The sequence below is a fragment of the Aquarana catesbeiana genome, linkage group LG12 (genome assembly GCF_042186555.1).
Source record: "Aquarana catesbeiana isolate 2022-GZ linkage group LG12, ASM4218655v1, whole genome shotgun sequence".
In the NCBI taxonomy this organism is placed as follows: domain Eukaryota; kingdom Metazoa; phylum Chordata; class Amphibia; order Anura; family Ranidae; genus Aquarana; species Aquarana catesbeiana.
The window spans coordinates 230,257,290-230,278,330 of NC_133335.1; the positions used below are offsets into that span (position 1 = coordinate 230,257,290).

At 44.3% G+C, this 21,041-nt stretch overlaps 1 protein-coding gene across 4 annotated transcripts in view; it reads left to right on the forward strand.

The window, feature by feature from the left end:
• The first annotated feature begins 708 nt into the window (after positions 1-708).
• The window catches only part of SDK2 (sidekick cell adhesion molecule 2), an 818,277-nt gene continuing 797,944 nt past the window's right edge, over positions 709-21,041 (forward strand). For all 4 annotated transcript variants that reach the window (XM_073606891.1, XM_073606893.1, XM_073606892.1 and 1 more), the window contains exon 1: positions 709-1,201. In XM_073606891.1, the coding sequence (XP_073462992.1) occupies positions 1,126-1,201 (76 nt within the window). In that variant the 5' untranslated portion in view covers positions 709-1,125. The remainder of the gene's footprint in view (positions 1,202-21,041) is intronic.

The following is a 21,041-nucleotide window of genomic DNA, read 5'->3' on the forward strand; positions in this document are numbered from 1 at the left end:
CTGCAGAATCATGTGCATTTATTTATCTATTCATTCATTTATTTTTTGTTAAAGATGAACTTTACATGTTCAATTGTCTGGTACAATATTCCTTTAGATTTACCAAAAACCATATACTATGAAGTAAAAACTAAACAACTTTCAATTGTAGGCAGGCCCTTGCATTACAAAGTTTATTATTATTATTATTATTATTATTATTATTTTTTTTATTATTATTATTATACAGGATTTTGAAGATAGTTTAAGGTCAATCTAAAGGAAATTTGTGCAATAAAAAAAAAAAAAAATCATAACAATGACACTGGCAGCAAAAGGGTCAATGGTTCCTCCAGCCCTGGAGGGGAGGGGGGAGGGGGGTGATCCATCCTGGCAGCATGCTGAACCTGCACACTGAGCCATGGATGGTAAGAGGATTGTGCACAGGCAGATAAGGATCTTTAATTGCAGAAGAGATATGCTGGGACATGACACGCATTTTCTTTGTTTTATTGGAGTTCCACTTTAGATGGGAGAATGTGACTCATGCTGGGGAGACTTTCATTGCACAAAATCTACTTTCCATTTAAAAAAAAAAGAGAGAGAGAAGGAGCTCGCTTGCAATGCCCCAATTCGGCCACTAGGTGTCAGGCGTCGCTATGGTTCCGCACACATCCCTCCCTCCCAGCGCTCCCTCCATCCCTCCTCCTCATCCAGCTCTTTGGGCTCCAGCAGATGCAGCAGCAGCATTCCCCAGTTCTCCATCCACAGAGCAGCAGCCAGGCTGAGCTGGAGGCAGTCAGGGGACTGGGCAGAGAAGAGGGAAGGCGCTGACAGCCTTGCAGGGGGCATTGCACACCCCACCTGGCAGAGAACTGCAAGGCGCCAGCTGCAAAACTTCTGCCCTGGCATTGCCCACCCTTAGGGCACATAAACTTTCTGCTGAAGATTCTGGACATGGGGATGTAAGGCTTCCAAGGAGACTCAGTGCCATCAACTTCACTGCCCTGGGGATCTAAGTGAAGGCTCAGGAACCCTCCATGTAGAGGGCTCACCATCCTGACTGGCAAACAGGTTGGCATTGGGGAGAGCACAGCTGTCTACACATCTCTCTCCAATCCTACCCACAAGGATTACAACCAGAGAATGCCCGGAGGATACGGCTGGCACAGCCTTCAATGGATAACGATGCTGGCACTGGTGTGCCAAGCCTGGGCTCAAGGTAGGCACCTCTCTCTCTCTCTCTCTATGTAGGGTGGGCATGCTTCTAGAGGGCACTGCGATCAGCCATCGCAGCCAGCACCCCTCTGTGCCACATTGTACACATTGTAATACATACAGAGCAATGACTACCACTCTGCCAGGTGCATAGGATGCTGGCATATATAGGTGTGTGTGGCTGTGTGTCTGTGACCTGGATGATCTGGATGTTGGCAGTGCTGGGGTGACTCTGATTGTTGGCAGTGTTAGGTGACTGAATGTTGGCAGTGTTGGGTGACTCTGGGTATTGGCAGTGTTGGGTGCCCTAGGGATTGGCAGTGCTGGGTGCCCTGGGTATTGGCAGTGTTGGGTGCTCTGGCTATTAGCAGTGCTGGGTGACTCCAGATTTTGTCAGTACTGGGTAACTCTAGCTGTTGGCAGGGTTGGGTGACTCTAGGTATTGGCAATGTTTGGTCCTCTGGCTATTAGCAGTGCTGGGTGGCTGGCTATTGACAATGTTGGGTGACTCTGGTTGTTGGCAGTGCTGGGTAACTCTGGCTGTTGACATTGCTGGACACTTTCCTGTTTGCAGGATTGGGTGACTCTGGGTACTGGTAGTGTTGGGTGCTCCGACTATTGGCAATGTTGGATGACCCCAGCTTTTGGCTATGTTGGGTGACGTTGGCTGTTGGCAGTGCTGGGTGACTGACTATTGGCAATGTTGAGTGCTCTGGCTATTAGCAGTGCTGGGTGACTCTAGCTTTTGGCAGTATTGGGTGACACTGACTGTTGACAATTTTGGGTAAATCTAGCTGTTGGCAGTAATGGGTGTTGGCAGTGCTGGGTGACGCTGGCTGTTGGCAGTGCTGGGTGACTCTGGCTATTGGTGATGTTTGGTGGCTATTAGCGATGCTGGGTGGTTGGCAATTGGCAATGTTGGGTGACTCTGGCTGTTGGCAGTGCTGGGTGACTGGCTGTTGGCAGTGCTGGGTGACCCTGGGTATTGTCAGAGTTTGGGTGCTCTGGCTACTAGCAATGCTGGGTGGCTGGCAATTGGCATTGTTGGGTAACTCTGGCTTTTGACAGTGCTGGGTGACTCTGGTTGTTGGCAGTGCTGGGTGACTCTGGTGGTTGGCAGTGCTGGGTGACTCTGGTGGTTGGCAGTGCTGAGTGACTCTGGCTGTTGGCAATGTTGGGTGACTCTGGCGGTGCTGGGTGACTGGCTGTTGGCAGGGTTGGGTGACCCTGGGTGTTGTCAGAGTTTGGGTGCCCTGGCTATTGGCATTGCTGGGTGACTCTGGTTATTGGTAGTGTTGGGTGACTCTGGCTGTTGGCAATGTTGGGTGACTGGTTGTTTTCAATGTTGGGTGCTCTGGCAATTGGCAATGTTGGGTGACTCTGGCTGTTGGCAGTTCTGGGTGACTTTGGCTGTTGGCGGTTCTGGGTAACTCTGGCTGTTGGCGGTTCTGGGTAACTCTGGCTGTTGGCGGTTCTGGGTGACTCTGGCTGTTGGCGGTTCTGGGTGACTCTGGCTGTTGGCAATGTTGGGTGCTCTGGCTGTTGGCAAATGCTGGGTGACTCTGGCAATGCTGCATTGAAAAAGTGAAAAGGTGGATTTAGAACAAATGTGGAACAATTGTATCTTCTGCCTTCCATTCCCTCAGTATCAATTCCCATGTATTTTTCTGGCTACCTGTGTACAGATTGTGTTGGCTAACCCTTTCACTGCCTTGGTGCAAAAGTAAATGGGTGCAAAAGTAAACGGGATAGATAGTATCTATCTATCTATCTATCTATCTATCTATCTATCTATCTATCTATCTATCTATCTATCTGTCTATCTTCTAGGTCTGGTCAGTGCACCTGCTGCTGGTTGTTATCTGGTACTATTATTGCTCAGGACCTGTAGGTAGTATAGTGTGCAATATTCTATCTATCTATCTATCTATCTATCTATCTATCTATCTATCTATCTATCTATCTATCTATCTATCTATCTATTTGGTTGGTGCTCCTCTCTGGTACTAGCTCAGGACCTGCAGGGTAGGCAGCACAGTATGCCGTTGACAATGAACCCTATCAGTTGCTAAGTGCCTCTGTCTTTGGCTCGGCGTGTCATTGGTATTCTGAGCGTTCCCTGTACAGTATCCACTGAGCTCCACACTGCACATCCCATGGGGACATCACCGCCTCTGACTGGCACAGCTGAAGTTTAATGCCACCCTTCCCGCCAACCCCTGTGCCCTTCACCCTTCTTCCCTGACCCAGGGATAGACTTCTAGCCAATGCTGATTAGTTCTGTTATGTCACCTCTGGCCACTAACACATGTGACTATGGAGGCCACCACGGTGGTGGTTTTTGGTAGCCAAACATCTACCTAGGTGTGGTAAGGGGTCAAGCAGGTGGCACTCCGCCGGTGGTGGGGTTCTACCAGATGAAGATTATTATGTCCTATAGGTTATGGCTTGCAGGTTGTGAGTTGTACTATCCATGGGTAGGCTGTACCAGTATATAGACTATATCTGTGCCCACGGTCCTGGAGGTCCCAGAGGGGGAACACGGAGCACGCTCATCATTTATTGACTGTTCTTGGATTTTCGGTCGGATTTTAGTCCAAATGTGAATTTTATTAATCATTTTGTTGAGTTGATTTGTTTTTTTTGTTTCCTCTTTTTTTTTATTCTGTTTTTTACTTTTTTAGAACAAATGTTGTGTAAAGTGATCAGGGTGTGGGGGAAGTCATTTCAGGAGTGTATTTAGGTTATTTGTTGTAGCATTAGAATTTCCAGCTTGCTGGCACTTTTTGTCGTCCAAATGGTAAATGGAAGTCAGCACTCCAAGCAGCTAATGTTAGCGATATATTTTTTGCTTATAGAAAATATACATTGTAATGCCGATATGTAGAAGGTCTTACCATGTAGAGCCCTGAAGCATACTACATACTACCACTCGTGTTGCACCATTGCTCAATGATGGGGAGATCATTACATATTACCAAAAGTATTGGGACGCCTACCTTTGCATACACATGAACTTTAATGGCATCCCAGTTTTAGTCCGTAGGGTTCAATATTGAGTTGGCCCACCCTTTGCAGCTATAACAGCTTCAATTCTTCTGGGAAGGCTGTCCACAAGGTTTAGGAGTGTGTCTATGGGGATGTTTGACCATTCTTCCAGAAGCGCATTTGTGAGGTCAGGCACTGATTGGTTGGACGAGAAGGACTGCCTCGCAGTCTCCGCTCTAATTCATCCCAAAGGTGTTCTATCGGGTTGAGGTCAGGACTCTGTGCAGACCAGTCAAGTTCCTCCACCCCAAACTCACTCATCCATGTCTTTATGGACCTTGCTTTGTGCATTGGTGCGCAGTCATGTTGGAACAGGAAGGGGCCGTCCCCAAACTGTTCCCAAAAGTTGGGAGCATGAAATTGTCCAAAATGTCTTGGTATGCTGAAATGTTAAGAGATCCCTTCACTGGAACTAAGGGGCCAAGACCAACCCCTGAAAAACAACCCCACACCATAATCCCCTCTCCACCAAATGACTTGGAAGAATGATCAAACATTCCCATAGACACCCTCCTAAACCTTGTGGACAGCTTTCCCAGAAGAGTTGAAGCTGTTATAGCTGCAAAGGGCGGAACCAACTCAATATTGAACCCTCCGGACTAAGGCTGGGATGTCATTAAACGTCATGTGCGTGTAAAGGCAGGCGTCCCAATACTTTTGGTAATATAGTGTAGATAGAGAATCATAGTATACCAGGGAATAGCCCAATGGGAAGCAGACACCTGGAGGTAGAGGATGTAACCAAATGTTCACATTAGGCCCTTTCCTAGGGCCAGGGCACCGCTATGGCTATGACTAATGCCCGTGTTGGGCAGAAATGCGTGAGGGTGGAGCCTGGAGGAAACTTTGTATCTTTTTATACTGGATTAAAATAAATATTAATATTATTTATTCATTCACGGCTAGGGCAACGTCTACCCAATGACCATGGCAACCTATAAGAATTCCGTTATTTGTACATGGTAAGCTCTGTTTACAAACAAACACACCAATAAGGATCTTTATTTACAAACTTCTTTTTTTATTTTTAGCTACATCCAATGAGATTTGAAAATAATAACGATCCTTGTGTTAGAGCGCATGTGTCCAACACAAGGCCCGTGGGCTGAATCTGGCCCACCAGGCCATGTTATGTGGCCCTTGCACCTCTCCTGCAGTTGCAGCACCCCCAATCATCTCCACCCCCCCTTCACCTTGTTTCAGCAGTTGGCAGCAGAGAGGAGGACAGAACTCCTCTGCCAGATCCTGTGCTTTTGCATACGAGAGGAGGACAGAACTTCTCTGCCACATCCTGCGCTTCTGCATACGAGAGGAGGACAGAACTCCTCTGCCAGGTCCTGCGCTTCTGCATACGAGAGGAGGACAGAACTTCTCCGCCAGATCCTGCACTTCTGCATACAAGAGTAGGACAGAACTCCTCCACCAGATCCTGCACTTCTGCATACGAGAGGAGGACAGAACTCCTCCGCCAGATACTACCCTTCTGCATACGAGAGGAGATTAGAACTCCTCCACCAGATCCTGCCCTTCTGCCTACGAGAGGAGGACAGAACTCCTCCGCCAGATCCTGCGCTTCTGCGTACAGCATTTAGCAGATAACTCCACCCCCTTCTCTGGTCCTCCTCCTGACTCTGCACTTCCTGCTTCCCATCTCAACCCCCAGCTTCTTCCCAGCGGCAGCACATGTTAAAGGGGGTTCACTGTGATGTCAGGGAGGGTGGGGTACTTTTGACATCTGATGGTGGGGGAGGGGGGCTCTTGAAATCTAATATAAGGATGGGGGTGGGGTGCTCTGGAATCTAGTCTTACAGATACAACCGGCCCTTTGAGATGCTAATGAAATGAATGACCAGCCAAAGAAATTGCACACAAAATCGTGAGCGGGAATGCGAAGTGTGGAGATGGGGCCTGATGAACGTCAGTCCAATCCATCCAGCGCCATTCCCTTATCGCGTCCGGAGAGGGGGTCTTTGCTTACTCAGATCAGCAAAGGTCACCTTGAAGAAAGGGGTCCCCCGGGACCCCAAAACCTTTGTGGATGGTCTGCATTTCCTTTTTTTTTTTTTTTTTTTTTTTTGTGGCTGTTTTTACATTACAACCTCAATCGGTTTTTTCGAGGCGGCGCGCTGGCGCCGATCTGCGTCTCAGTAACTTTTTTCAGCGGTTGCCCGCCATAGAACAGAGCCTCCATCTACATACCTGGTTGTAAATTTGAAACATTCCATAAAACTTTGATCCTCTTTAATCGGCGAGAGATTGACAAAATTGCTCCTGAATGAAGGCGGACGGCGAGCGAAGCGCGTGGAGCCGGAGAGCTTTTGTCTTTTATATTAGAGTGCGTTGTTTTGCATTACCTCCCTCGTCTATATCTGTTCTTCACTCATCGAGGGCGCCGTAAATCCTTCCCGGTGAGTTATGACGGCCTCTTGAGCGATGCACTCTACATTGCCGAGGAGTGATATACAGATGGAATTTTTAAATTTTTGATGGAGAACCGCGCACTGCGTTTATTAATCCACGCCGCCGCATGCGGAGAACGAGGAGCTTTTAGAGGGATGTATATTTTTATTTCTCATATATGTGTGATTGGAAATAAATTGAAGTGTGTGTGCAGCCCGGCAAGAAACGGCTCCTATTTCCTCCGATAGCATTCCCATCCGAAGCGTTTTATTGTATCTGTTTAATAAGTGCAACAAAGTATCTGTTGATGCGGAATTAAATCCTCCTTCCTATCTATCTATCTAATCTATCATCAATAATAATTATTTTATTTTTATTTTTTTAGATCTATATTTTTTTATCTTTTTTTTTATTTCAAATACATTTTTTTAATATTTTTGTTTTTTCATTTTATTTTTTTATATTTTTAAATTTTTTTTTTTATTTAGAATAGAAGGAATAGAAAAATATATAAAATACAATTTGAAATAAATATTAAAAAAGATAAAAAATATATATATATATATATATATATATATATATATATATATATATATATATTTTTTTTTTTTTATTTAGAATAGAAGGAATAGAAAAATAAAAAATATATAAAAATAAAAAATAAAATTTGAAATAAAAATTAAAAAAGATAAAAAAATATAATTTTTTTAATCTTTTTTTATTTCAAATTATTTTTTTATCTTTTTGTATTTTCATTTTATTTTTTTATATTTTTTTTATTTTTATTTTACATTTAGAATTATTTATTTTTTAATATTTTTTTGTTTTTATTTTATATTTTTTTAAACATTTTTATATTATATTGAGAATTATTTATTTTTTATCTTTTTATTTTTAGTTTATATTTATTTATTTTTTTAACTTTTTTATTATTCTATTCCTTCCCTTGGGATATCTTTCCAGCTTGGGACCTTTGTGCCTTCTCATTCGTCACCCTGAGGATGTGATACTTTTTTATGGGTTTTGGATTCCTAAAGTACGAGTTTCCAGTACCCCACCTTTGACCTTGTGGCCCCCCCTCCCCCCCATAGCCTGGGGTGAGATATTGGGTCACCGACTGTCATACCTATTTTTGGATGTGTCGTTAGTTTTGAAGGTTGGATGGATATTTCTCTTTCAGCATTACGTACAGGAAAGCTTACACTCCAGTGCTGAAGAAGCGGGAGCACTGCGAAACGCGTAGACTGAACTTTTCTGTGCTAAGTTTTTTTAAGTGCTGTATTACATATATCTATTTTTAGATCTGCAGTTAGTTTTGAATGTTGAATAGATCTGTTATCGTTCAGTATTATGTACAGGACAACTTGCACTCCAGTGCCGAAGGAGCGGGAGCACCGCAAAACGCGTAGACAAAACTATTGTGTGCTAAGGTCTCTTAATAGTTGTATTACATATACCTTTTTTTGGATGTGTTGTTAGTTTTGAAGGTTGGATGGTCTTTATCTTTCAGTATTATGTACAGCAAAGCTTACACTTCAGTGCTAAAGAAGCGGGAGCATGGTGAAACGCGTAGACTGAACTGTTGGGTGCTAAGGTCTCTTAATAGTTGTATTACATATACCTATTTTTGGATGTGTTGTTAGTTTTGAATGTTGAATGGATATTTATCTTTCATCATTATGTACAGCAAAGCTTACACTCCAGTGCCGAAGAAGCGGGAGCACCGTGAAACGCGTAGACTAAACTATTGAGTGCTAAGGTTTCTTAAGTGATGTATTACATATACCTATTTTTGGATGTGTTGTTAGTTATCAATGTTGGATGGATCTTTGTATTTCAGTATTTTGTACACGAAAGCTTACCCTCCAGTGCCGAAGTAGCGGGAGCATGGCGAAACGCGTAGACACAACTACTTAGTGCTAAGCTTTCTTAAGTGTTGTATTACATATACTTAATATTGTAAATTGAGCCCTCTTTTTTTTTTTTTTTTTATATATATGGCTGGGGATGTCTTTAAAATTTGGTATACAATATACAAACCATGTTTTATTTAAAATAGTTTTGCTATTTATCAATATTAGGTATTTCTGGGGGAGAATATATAGAGGTCCCATATTTTGTGTGTTGTCCTGACTTGTACTCCTATTGCAAATGTGCCCCCCTCCACTGTCCACTTCACTTTTGGGGAGCGCACAAGTAACCTCTCCTCGATGCCCAGCGGGGGGACTACATGTCCCATGGTCAGGTTCGGGCAGGGCTATTTTTCAGCGCGAATGTGGGGGAACGCAGTTCTGGCACCTCCAGCACTGAATGTATGTAATGGCAAAGGGGTGCTGGGGTGTGCTGGGGGGTCTATGGATGCATGGCTAATGGGGGATCTATTCTCACTGGAGGGGACCTTGTTTTGCAGGGAGGTCTATTGTTGCTGAGGGCGAGTCTTATGTTGCTGGGGGGTCAGTTGTTGCTGGGAGGGATCTACTGTTGAGGGAGGGGTCTATTGGTGCTGGCTGCCGGAGAGTCTACCGATGCTGACTATGGGGAGATATGTTGATGCCCGGAGTCTATTGTTGCTGGGGGGGGAGGAGAATGAAAGAGAGAGAGAGGGTAAGAAGGAATGAAAGAGAGGGAAAGAAGGAAAAAAGAATGAAAGAGAGAGAGGGAAAGAAGGAATGAAAGAAATAGAGGGAAAGAAGGAATGAAAGAGAGGGAAAGAAAGAGAGATGAAAAGAAGGGGAAAAAATGAAAGAGAGAAAAAGGAATGAAAGAGAGAGGGAACGAAGGAATAAAATAGAGAGGCAGGGAAGGAATGGAAGAGAGAGAGAGGGAAATAAGGAAAAAAGAATGAAAGAGACATAGGGAAAGAATGAAAGAAAGAGAGCAAGAATGAAAAAATAATGAAAGAGAGAGAGGGAAAGAAGGAATGAAAGAGAAAGAAGAGAAAAAGAATGAAATAGAGGGAAAGAATGAAAGAAAGAGAGCAAGAATTAAAAAATAATGATACAGAGAGAGGGAAAGAAGGAATGAAAGAGAAAGAAGGAGAAAAGAATGAAAGAAAGAGGGAAAGAAGGAATGAAATAGAGAGGGAAAGAAGGAAAAAAGAAATAATGAAAGAGAGGGAAAGAAAGAGAGATGAAAAGAAGGAAGAAATGAAAGAGAGAGAGAGAGAGAGAGAAGGAATGAAAGGGAAAGAAGGAAAAAAGAATGAAAGAGAGAGAGAGAGAGGGAAAGAAGGAATGAAAGAGAAAGAAGGGAAAAGGAATGAAAGAGAGGGAAAGAAGGAAAAAAGAATGAGAGAGCGGAAGAATGGATGAAAAAGAGGGAAAGAAAGAGAGATGAAAAGAAGGGAAAAAATTAAAGAGAGAGAAAAAGTAATGAATGAGAGAGAGGGAAAGAAGGAAAAAAGAATTAAAGAAAGACAGAGGGAAAGAAGGAATGCATGAAAGAGAGAGGGAACAAAGGAATAAAATAGAGAGGCAATGAAGGAATGGAAAAGAGAGAGAGAGGGAAATAAGGAAAAAAGAATGAAAGAGAGAGAGGGAAAGAATGAAAGAAAGAGAGCAAGAATGAAAAAATAATGAAAGAGAGAGAGGGAAAGAAGGAATGAAAGAGAAAGAAGGGGAAAAGAATGAAAGAAAGAGGGAAAGAAGGAATGAAATAGAGAGGGAAAGAAGGAAAAAAGAAATAATCAAAGAGAGGGAAAGAAAGAGAGATGAAAAGAAGGAAAAAAATGAAAGGGGGAGAGAGAAGGAATGAAAGAGAAAGGGAAAGAAGGGAAAAAGAAGGAAAAAGAATGAAAGAGAGAGAGAGGGAAAGAAGGAATGAAAGAGAAAGAAGGGAAAAGAATGAAAGAGAGGGAAAGAAGGAAAAAAGAATGAAAGAGAGAGAGGGAAAGAAGGAATGAAAGAAAGAGAGTGAAAAGAAGGGAAAAAAATGAAAGAGAGAGAAAAAGGAATGAAAGAGAGAGGGAAAGAAGGAATAAAATAGAGAGGCAGGGAAGGAATGGAAGAGAGAGAGAGGGAAATAAGGAAAAAAGAATGAAAGAGACATAGGGAAAGAATGAAAGAAAGAGAGCAAGAATGAAAAAATAATGAAATAGAGAGAGGGAAAGAAGGAATGAAAGCGAAAGAAGGAGAAAAGAATGAAAGAAAGAGGGAAAGAAGGAATGAAATAGAGAGGGAAAGAAGGAAAAAAGAAATAATGAAAGAGAGAGAGAGAAGGAATGAAAGAGAAAGGGAAAGAAGGAAAAAAGAATGAAAGAGAGAAAGAAGGAAAAAGAATGAAAGAGAGAGAGAGGGAAAGAAGGAATGAAAGAGAAAGAAGGGAAAAAGAATGAGAGAGCGGAAGAATGAATGAAAGAGAGGGGAAGAATGAATGAAATACAGGGGAAAGAATGAATGAAAGAGAGGGAAAGAAAGAGAGATGAAAAGAAGGGGAAAAAATGACAGAGAGAGAAAAAGTAATGAATGAGAGAGAGGGAAAGAAGGAAAAAGAATTAAAGAAAGACAGAGAGAAAGAAGGAATGCATGAAAGAGAGAGGGAACAAAGGAATAAAATAGAGAGGCAATGAAGGAATGGAAAAGAGAGAGGGAAATAAGGAAAAAAGAATGAAAGAGAGAGAGAGGGAAAGAAGGAATGAAAGAGAAAGAAGGGAAAAAGAAATAATTAAAGAGAGGGAAAGAAAGAGAGATGAAAAGAAGGAAAAATGAAAGCGAGAGAGAAGGAATGAAAGAGACAGAGGGAAAGATGGAAAAAAGAATGAAAGAAAGACAGGGGGAAAGAGGGAATACATGAAAGAGAGAGGGAACGAAGGAATAAAATAGAGAGGCAATGAAGGAATGCAAGCGAGAGAGAAAGAAGGGAAAAAGAATGAGAGAGAGAGAGGGTAAGAAGGAATGAAAGAAAGAGAGATGAAAAGAAGAGAGGGAAAGATGGAAAAAAGAATGAAAGAGAGAGCTGCAACATTATAAGAAGAATGTTACTTGTATTGACCAATCAGGTGTGGTCTGAGGTCAGTTTGTTGGTGGCAGACGTATTTCCTGCGCTCTCGGCTGGTTTCATTCATTCGTGTGATGGGGAACGCACACAAAATCGCACATTCTCCCGCAACAGACAAAAAAAAAAAAAACGCCCATCCCTTTTGCAGGTGGGTGATGGAGCCCCAGCACACCTTGCTGACGGTCTTATTTCATTGGTCAGCTTGGGTCGGTCATGTTGCGTTCCACATCGCTGACAATCAGCAGCACTCTCGTGTATTGTGCGCCCCTCCCCGCCTATAGAAGCGGTGGGCCGCCTCGGGAAGGGTTAACGTTCCTGCGGATATAAATAGTCAGGTATATACAGATATGCGTCTTCCTCTTTGATGCGGAGATCCCGGAGCCGTGTGACATGTTTATAATTAAGCTGCTATTGTAGATAAACAGGGACGCCCGGCTGCCAGATCCACAGATGTTACATTGTTTATTGACTGCAAGATTGGCGAACCCCTGCCGCCTCACGTGCCGCACCGCTACCGCTGTGATCGATACGATCGGGTTTATTTAAAGCAGAACTCCAGCCAAAAACGAGATAAGAATGAAGAGGCCGTTAAAACAAAATCAGCTGCTGCAATATTCACCTTCAATCCAGAGATTCCCCCCACTTCTTTCTGCCACTAGATGTCCAATGGCCAGCATCATTCAGCTTGCTTCCTCAGAGGCCAGGTCACCCTGGACTTGCTGTCAGCCTGTGATTGGACAGTGGTAGGTGAAGCAGCACAGTGATGAGCTCATCTCTCTGTCACTCTGCTCTCTCCTCCTATCAGCATGCTTCTTATCAGCACAGGAGCAGATTGTCTCCTTGTGCTGCTTCTTCTTCTCACACTGCAGCCCTGCTGTACAGGGGTCAATACCAGGCCAGATTCTGGTACTTACATTACTTGCATCATTAATAAATCATGAAATGTAATTCTTTAATACAAGCAATGTAAGTGCCTGACTGTGACCTGACATCATCCACTTACAGTCCCTGTACAGCAGAGCTCAGATCAGGAGAAGAAGAAGCAGCACAAGGAGCCAATCAGTTCAGGTGATGAGAAGAAGCATGCTGATAGGTGGAGAGAGCAGAGTGACAGAAAGAAGATCCCATCACTGTGCTGCTTCTCTTTTCAGTGTCCAGCCACAGGCTGGGGGCAGAGGAGTTGAATGATGCTGGCCATTAGACTGAGGACATCTTGTGGAGAAATAGAAGTACTGCAAGGGAAAGCTCGGGATTGAAGGTGAATATTGCAACAACAGATTTATTTTATTAGTTTCTTTTTTTTTCTCTATAAATAGTTTTTTCACTTTTTTGTTACTTTTGAAGTTTGGCTGTAAGGCTTCATTCACACGGGCATTAGTGCTGAACGCAGGTTCCTGCTGACAGAAAAACATGGATCCATTTATTCTCCATTCACACTTGTGCAACTGGTCATGTGACTTTGGACACGTATTTCAATGGAAGCTGTTCAGATCTCTGCGACTGAAAGTCCCTGCACTACTTTGATGCCACTTTCATGTGACTTGATTGCCACAGACTGCAATGTAATCGCTCAAAAGTCACATGAAAGTTGCATCTTAAAGTTATCAATGCGACAGCTATGCAACAGTCAAAGGCAATGTCAGCAGCCAAAGTTGCATGCAAGTTGCACCCAACCAAAGTTGCTTCAAAAGTCGCAAATGTAAATTGCACAATTTTAGAGTCGCACAAGTGTGAATGGAGCCTAAGGCCCTGTTCACAATTGGGCATAGCAGATATGAGCTCGCTGACACATTTCTACAAACGCGTGAATAATGCGCTAAACTGTGCAACATGCTTTTGGTGCTATTATTTCTTAATGGCACCCCAAATGTAGTGCTGCATATCAGTGCTGCATATCGGTGCCCATCAGTGCTGATCAGTGCCCATCAATGCCACGTATCAGTGCCCATTAGTGCCACATATCAGTGCCGCATTTAAGTGCCCATCAGTGCCGCATATAAGTGCCGCATATCAGTACCCATCAGTGCCGCATATCAGAGTCCATCAGTGTCACATATCAGTGCCCATCAGCGCTGCATATCAGTGCCCATCAGTCCCGCATATCAGTGCCCATCAGTGCTGCATATCAGTGTCCATCAGTGCCCATCAGCGCTGCATATCAGTGCCCATCAGTGCCACATATCAGTGTCTATCAGTGCCGCATATCAGTGCCCATCAGTGCCGCATATCAGTGCCTATCAGCGCTGCATATCAGTGCCCATCAGTGCCACATATCAGTGCCCATCATTGCCGCATATCAGTGTCCATCAGTGCTGCATATCAGTGCCCATCGGTGCCGCATATCAGTGCTGACTATTAGTGCCCATCAGTGTCACATATCAGTGTCCATCAGTGCTGCTTATCAGTGCCGCATATCAGTTCCCATCAGTGCCACATATCAGAGTCCATCAGTGTCACATATCAGTGCCCATCAGCGCTGCATATCAGTGCCCATCAGTGTCACATATCAGTGCCCATCAGCGCTGCATATCAGTGCCCATCAGTCCCGCATATCAGTGCCCATCAGTGCTGCATATCAGTGTCCATCAGTGCCCATCAGTGCCACATATCAGTGCCCATCAGTGCCACATATCAGTGCCCATCAGTGCCACATATCAGTGCCCATCAGTGCCACATATCAGTGTCCATCAGTGCCGCATATCAGTGCCCATCAGTGCCGCATATCAGTGCCTATCAGCGCTGCATATCAGTGCCCATCAGTGCCACATATCAGTGCCCATCAGTGCCACATATCAGTGCCCATCAGTGCCACATATCAGTGCCCATCAGTGCCACATATCAGTGTCCATCAGTGCCGCATATCAGTGCCCATCAGTGCCGCATATCAGTGCCTATCAGCGCTGCATATCAGTGCCCATCAGTGCCACATATCAGTGCCCATCATTGCCGCATATCAGTGTCCATCAGTGCCCATCAGTGCTGCATATCAGTGCCCATCGGTGCCGCATATCAGTGCTGACTATTAGTGCCCATCAGTGTCACATATCAGTGTCCATCAGTGCTGCTTATCAGTGCCGCATATCAGTGTCCATCAGTGCCACATATCAGTGCCGCATATCAGTGTCCATCAGTGCCACATATCAGTGCCCATCAGTGCCGCATATCAGTGTCCATCAGTGCTGCTTATCAGTGCCGCATATCAGTTCCCATCAGTGCCACATATCAGTGTCCATCAGTGCCGCATATCAGTGTCCATCAGTGCTGACTATTAGTGCCCATCAGTGCCACATATCAGTGTCCATCAGTGCTGCATATCAGTTTATAACAGAAACAAAGAAAAATGCATTTTTTTCCCCATTTATTTAGCAAAAATCATAAACACCCAAAACTTAGTACATGAGCTTCTTTTTATATATAAAAAAAAGTAAACAAAAATGTAACGCAGTAGTGGTGTAGCAGAAATGTGGGCAGAAATTAACGAAAATGCGCTAAAACGCATGACACGCTTGTGGTGCTTTTATTTCCTAACGGCACCCCAGACGCCGGCAGCAGGCGCACATTTTCCTGCCTGTTTTCCGTGCGACAAAACACGTGACAAACATACAACTCGCACAATGCAAAACGCGTCAAGTTTCACATTTGTCACGCGTTTTGCCTGATACATGGGCTTCTTTTTGTGCGTTTTCGGAGCGGAGGGAGACCCATTCAAATAAATGGTGCTGCCCAAAAAAGCATGCAAAAAAAAAAATGCACAAAAAAAACGCGTCGCTCAAGTGTGAACGGGGCATAAGAACGATCGTCTGCTATTTGTGACAATCGTGTTCTCTGTATTAGACCCGAGTTGTGGCATTGAGTGTAGAATACAATCTGGACGCTCATTTTATCACTGTTCTGAATCCGCAGCAATTCTGGGCCTTGTGGTTCCTCCTCAGCGGCGGTGCGTTCCCAGCTTCCCCCCGGCTTTCATCACAGCGCAAGGCGTTGGAGCCGGGGGTGGGGGTGGGGGGTGATGTATATTGGCCGGACGCTGAGTGACGTGTAAAGTCATGTTATTGGAATCTCAATTTGTCAATAAATATCGAATTAGAATATTCATGTCTCTGTCTCGGGTGCAATTAATCGTCCTGTAAGTGGCGATAATACGCAGCGCGCCGCGTCCGTCTGGAAGAGACTTCCACTCTCATAATAAGTGTCTGCAAGAGTATAAAGGAGAACCCCGCCGTTGCAATGTCAGTTAAACCACGCCCCCTGGTGTGCGCTGTGACGGAGAATTATTTTTTTCTTTTTTTTTTCAGTAACTTTATTGCAATGAGACAAAATGATATTTCATTCTTCTTCTTTATGCAGCGGGGGGGGGGGGGGGAGGGATGAACTAATAAGACACGAGGCCGACGGTTGAGTCGCTGGCTGCCCAGCGCAGCCCAACGCATATGGCGCGGATGGGCCTGAAACTGACCACATAACCTGAACTCAACGGGCCAGATAAACCATCAGCTGTTTCGACATTCAGGCCGCATTCATACTTGGCGTTTCCTGAATGCGCTACAAAACGCACAGGGAACATGCGAAAAACGCGCATTGCGCTTGCGATGCCATTAATTGTTAATGGACATGTGCACTGCCGAAAAATGTGTTCGTTTTCGTTTCATTCTTTTTTTTTTTTTTTTTCGGGTCATTCGTTACGTTATGATCTTAGTTCGTAAATTTGTTAATTCATAAATTAGAAAATTCCTAAATTCGAAAATCCGGAAATTCCTAAATTGGAAAATTCCTAAATTCGCAGATTCGAACATTTGCAAATGGGAAAATCCAGAAATTTGAAAATTCGGAAATTCAGAAATACGAAAATTCGAAAAATCCGAAAATAAAGAAAATCCGAAAATTTAAAATAATAGCTAACTATCTAATAATAACTAACTATTAAATTATAGGTATTGGGTTCCCTTTCAAATTTGGCTGTTAATGAACGCAACGAATACGAATTTATCCGAAGTTACGAATTATCCAAAATAACGAATGCCGCATCTAAACAAATGGAACGGAACTAATTAATAATAAATAATTATAATAATAAAAAGGTTTTTTTATTGTTATTTATTATTATTAATAATTCGTTACGTTCCATTCGTTTAGATGCGGCATGCATTATTTCGGGTAATTTATAACTTTGGATAAATTCGTATTCGTTGCGTTCATTAACAGCCAAATTTGAAAGGAAATCCAATACCTATAATTTAATAGTGATAGTTAAATTATTATTAGTTACTTATTATTTCATATTTTTCAATTTTCGGGTTTTCGAATTTTCTGATTTTTTTTTTTTTTTTCTTTTGAATTTTTGTTCTTATTTTGGGATTTTCGAATTTCCGGATTTTCGAATTTCCGATTTTACGAATTTTCGAATTTCCGAATTTCCAGATTTTTGAATTTCAAATTTCCGGATTTACGAATTTTTCAATTTCCGGATTTTCGAATTTCCGAATTTTCGAATATTCAAATTTCCCAATTAATGAATTTTCAAATTTACGAATATTTGGAAAAATTAGTTAAACGGGTTTTCGCTAACTCCGGATATTTCCAAATTAACGAATTTGTCAAAATTCGTTAAAAAACTTATTCGGAAGGAACCGAATTGCACATGTCTAATCGTTAATGGCACTCCAAACACGTTTAGCAGATGCACTACAAAACACGTGATGCTCCATGCCCGAAGAGGTTCTCGAGCATCTTTGGCGCACATTTTGCACATATTTGCCTCACATAGGGCAGCCCATTAAAGTAAATGACGTGAGGTGCAGAAACGCGTAAAGAATCCCCTAAAAAAAAAAATGGCACGAGTAGGAACACGCGTGCTGTGAATGGGGTCTAAAAGTTTTGTCGGCCATTTGTTTTGGCAGCCAGTTCCTGTCCAGGTGTTTTAACTGCCTATTAATCTGTTTGGCCGGAGTCGCCCCTTAGGGTTTTTCGAGGTCCTAGCCTGTTGCTGCAAAAGCATTTAGCGTCACGCGGCCAGTAACTCTCAGGGGCGGACCGTTTGGCAGGAATTGGGGACGGGGAGTAAATTGTCGGCAGACATGATTGAAGAGCACGTTAAATGCCACCTGCGAGTACTTGACTTTATCCAGAGCGAGACGGTTAAGAACATGTGGGCCAATAAATCACAGGCACTGCAGCCGGGATAATCTCTAACATGTGAGAGTGTTTCTGGTTTTCTCCTTTGGCTCAGCACAGCTTTGTTTCTTTCTACCGAGACATATTAGGATGTCGGGTGCGGGGAACGACCGTTCGGCAGAACCCTGAAGGGGGGGAGGGGATCTATGAAAACTGGGGCTCCTGCTCAGAGCCCTGACTTCTACCCTACCTTTGGGATGAATTAAAATACCAATAGGGAGCCAGGTTTTTTTCGTGTTGCCCAACGTGAGGCCCAACATTTGAGTCAGGTCATCTCATCCAACATTACTACCTGACCTCACAAATTCCCACAGACACCCTTCAGAATCTAGTGGAAAGTCTTCCCAGCAGAGTGGAGGCTGTTGTAGTGGGCCAGCTCCATAAAGACATGGTTTCACAGTTTGATGTGGAGGAACTTGAGTGTCCTGAGAAGCTCCAGAGATCTATGAATGAACAACGAGTCCTACAATGATTTCTTTGGGCCTTGGATGACCTAGGGGACTCTTTTTTATAGCCAACTGTGATATTTCAACCTTGTGGTAACAGTTTGGTGAAGACCTTTTTCTGTTCCACCATGATTGTGCCCCCCCCCCCCGTGTACAAAGCCAGCTCCGTAAAGACATGGTGTGACCAGTTTGGTGTGAAGGAACTCGAGTGTCCTGTACTTGGCCCTGACCTCAACCCTACTGAACACTTTTGGACCTCAACCCTACTAAACACCTTTGGACCTCAACCCTACTAAATGAATCGGAACACTAATATTGAACGAGGTCTTCTCATCCAGTATCAGTACCTGACCTCACAAATGGTACAAATTCTGAAAGACACCCTCCAAAATCTTGTGGAAAGTCCTCCAAGAGAAGCAGAGGATGCTATAGTCACAAAGTTGCGGCAACTCCATATTGATAGTCATGGTTCTGAAATAGGATGTACAACAGTTTGGCGAAGACCCTTTTCTGTTCCAGCATGACTGTGCCCCCCTTGTGTACAAAACCAGCTTCATAAAGACACGGTGTGACCAGTTTGGTGTAGAGGAACTGGAGTGTCCTGTACAGAGCCCTGACCTCAACCCCACTGAACACCTTTGGACCTCAACCCTACTGAATGAATCTGAACACTAAAAGCGAACGAGGTCTTCTCATCCAGTATCAGTACCTGACCTCAAAAATGGTACAAATTCTGAAAGACACCCTCCAAAATCTTGTGGAAAGCCCTCCAAGAGAAGCAGAGGATGCTATAGCCACAAAGTTGCGGCAACTCCATATTAATAGTCATGGTTCCGAAATAGGATGTACAACAGTTTGGCGAAGACCCTTTTCTCTTCCAACATGACTGTGCCCCCCTTGTGTACAAAACCACCTTCATAAAGACATGGTGTGACCAGTTTGGTGTAGAGGAACTCGAGTGTCCTGCACAGAGCCCTGACCCCATCCCTACAGAACACCTTTGGGATGAGTCAGGTCTTTTCATCAGGTCCTGACCTCACGAATGACACAAATTCCCACAGACTCCCTCCTAAGTCTTGTGGGAACTCTTCCCAGAGGGGGGGGGAGGGGGGGGGGGGGTTTGTTATACCCTCAATGGAGGCAATTCCATATTTTTGGCTGAGGGGGTCACCCAACAACGTCCATGGTTTGAATGGGCTTCAAAGAAGTATGGTGGTCAGCAGGCCACAAAATGTTGGTCTTATGATATACGTAATGTCGTTACCGGGCCCCTAAAGATACACAATGTACAGTGTTGTAGGGACGTTAGATTGTGAGCTCCGGGGGGCCAGAGAGGAATGCGCTGTAAAGGGCCAAACATATGTAATTATGGGATGAAAATAAAAGGCTTCCTCTGGTTCCATATGTATTTTTTGCTTTCTGTTCTTCACATAAAAGCTGACGGCGACGGGTTGAAGCGCGGCCAGCGCCCAGACAATCGCGCTCCTTGCACCAGGCTGGGTCTGGGACGCGCTGCAGATGGCCTCCTCGTCAGTTGCATATTTTGGTTTCCCGTCGCTCTGCCAGACGACTCAGCTGTGACCGTCCGTACGGCGAGCCGTGCCAACGCAATCACTTCCAGCGCAGGGGGGCAGGGGGAGGGAGGAGAGGGTTCACCCGGGCCGCTCTTGAGCCGCTTACAGATACATTGTAGCAGAGTCAGACATTGAAATCTTCACATATGCCTATAAAAGGGAAGCGCCGGGGTCCTGGGCTAACACACACGTTACATTCCATTATTTATATGTTGGGGGCTGTGCAAGTGGAAATTCAAAGGAGAACACGTCCAATTAAAACCAGGGGACTGTAAAAATCACTAAATACAACCACAGCAAACGTTTCCTTATGTGCCGTTCAGTACCCGTCACCCTAACAGACCCTTTCCTTTAAGCAGCCTGAATACCTCCCTCCCCCAGTACCGGGTGAGACCCCCGAAGTCAGAAGAAGACCCCCGGAACTGCCTAATAACTTACTTTAAAAACCTGTGTAGTGTGTTTTTTTATTGACACTTTTTTTCCCCCAGGTGAATGGGTAGGGGTACGATGTATCCCATACTCATTCACATAGGGTGGGGGGCCGGGCTCTGGGGGCCCCCTTATTAAAGGGGGCTCCCGGATTCCGATAAGTCCCCCGGCCTCAGACCCCGAAACCAACGGCCAGGGTTGTCGGGAAGAGGCCCTTGTCCTCATCAACATAGGGACAAGGTGCTTTGGGGTGGGGCGCCCCCCTTCCCCAAAGCACCCCCCCCATGTTGAGGGCATGCGGCCTGGTACGGTTCAGGAGGGGGGGGTGCTCGTCCCCACCCCCTTTCCTGACCGGCCGGGCTGCGTGCTTGAAAAAGGGTCTGGTATGGATTTTTTCAGTTTTTTCAGCGTAGGGGGTTCCTCTTAAAATCCATACCAGACCTAAGGGCCTGGTATGGAGGGGAGCTCATGCCAGTTTTTTATTTAAAATTGGTGTGAAGTTCCGCATGCTGGACCGAACCGTGTGGTGCACGCAAAACTGCATGCGCTTGCAGATATGCATTGCGCACCTGTTAAATGGCAGCGTGTCTCTCTACGTGTATTGCAAAGCTTGCAATTTCGTGCACATTCCCGACATGCAGTAATGCAAAGCCAGCCCTGGTCATGGCTGGGGACATATTTTTTCCAATCTTATTGTTTGTTAAAAATTGGGGACGTTCGGAACAATTTGTCTGCCACGGCCACAGTTGGATGGACTCTGCCCCCCCCCCCGCGCGCTTCG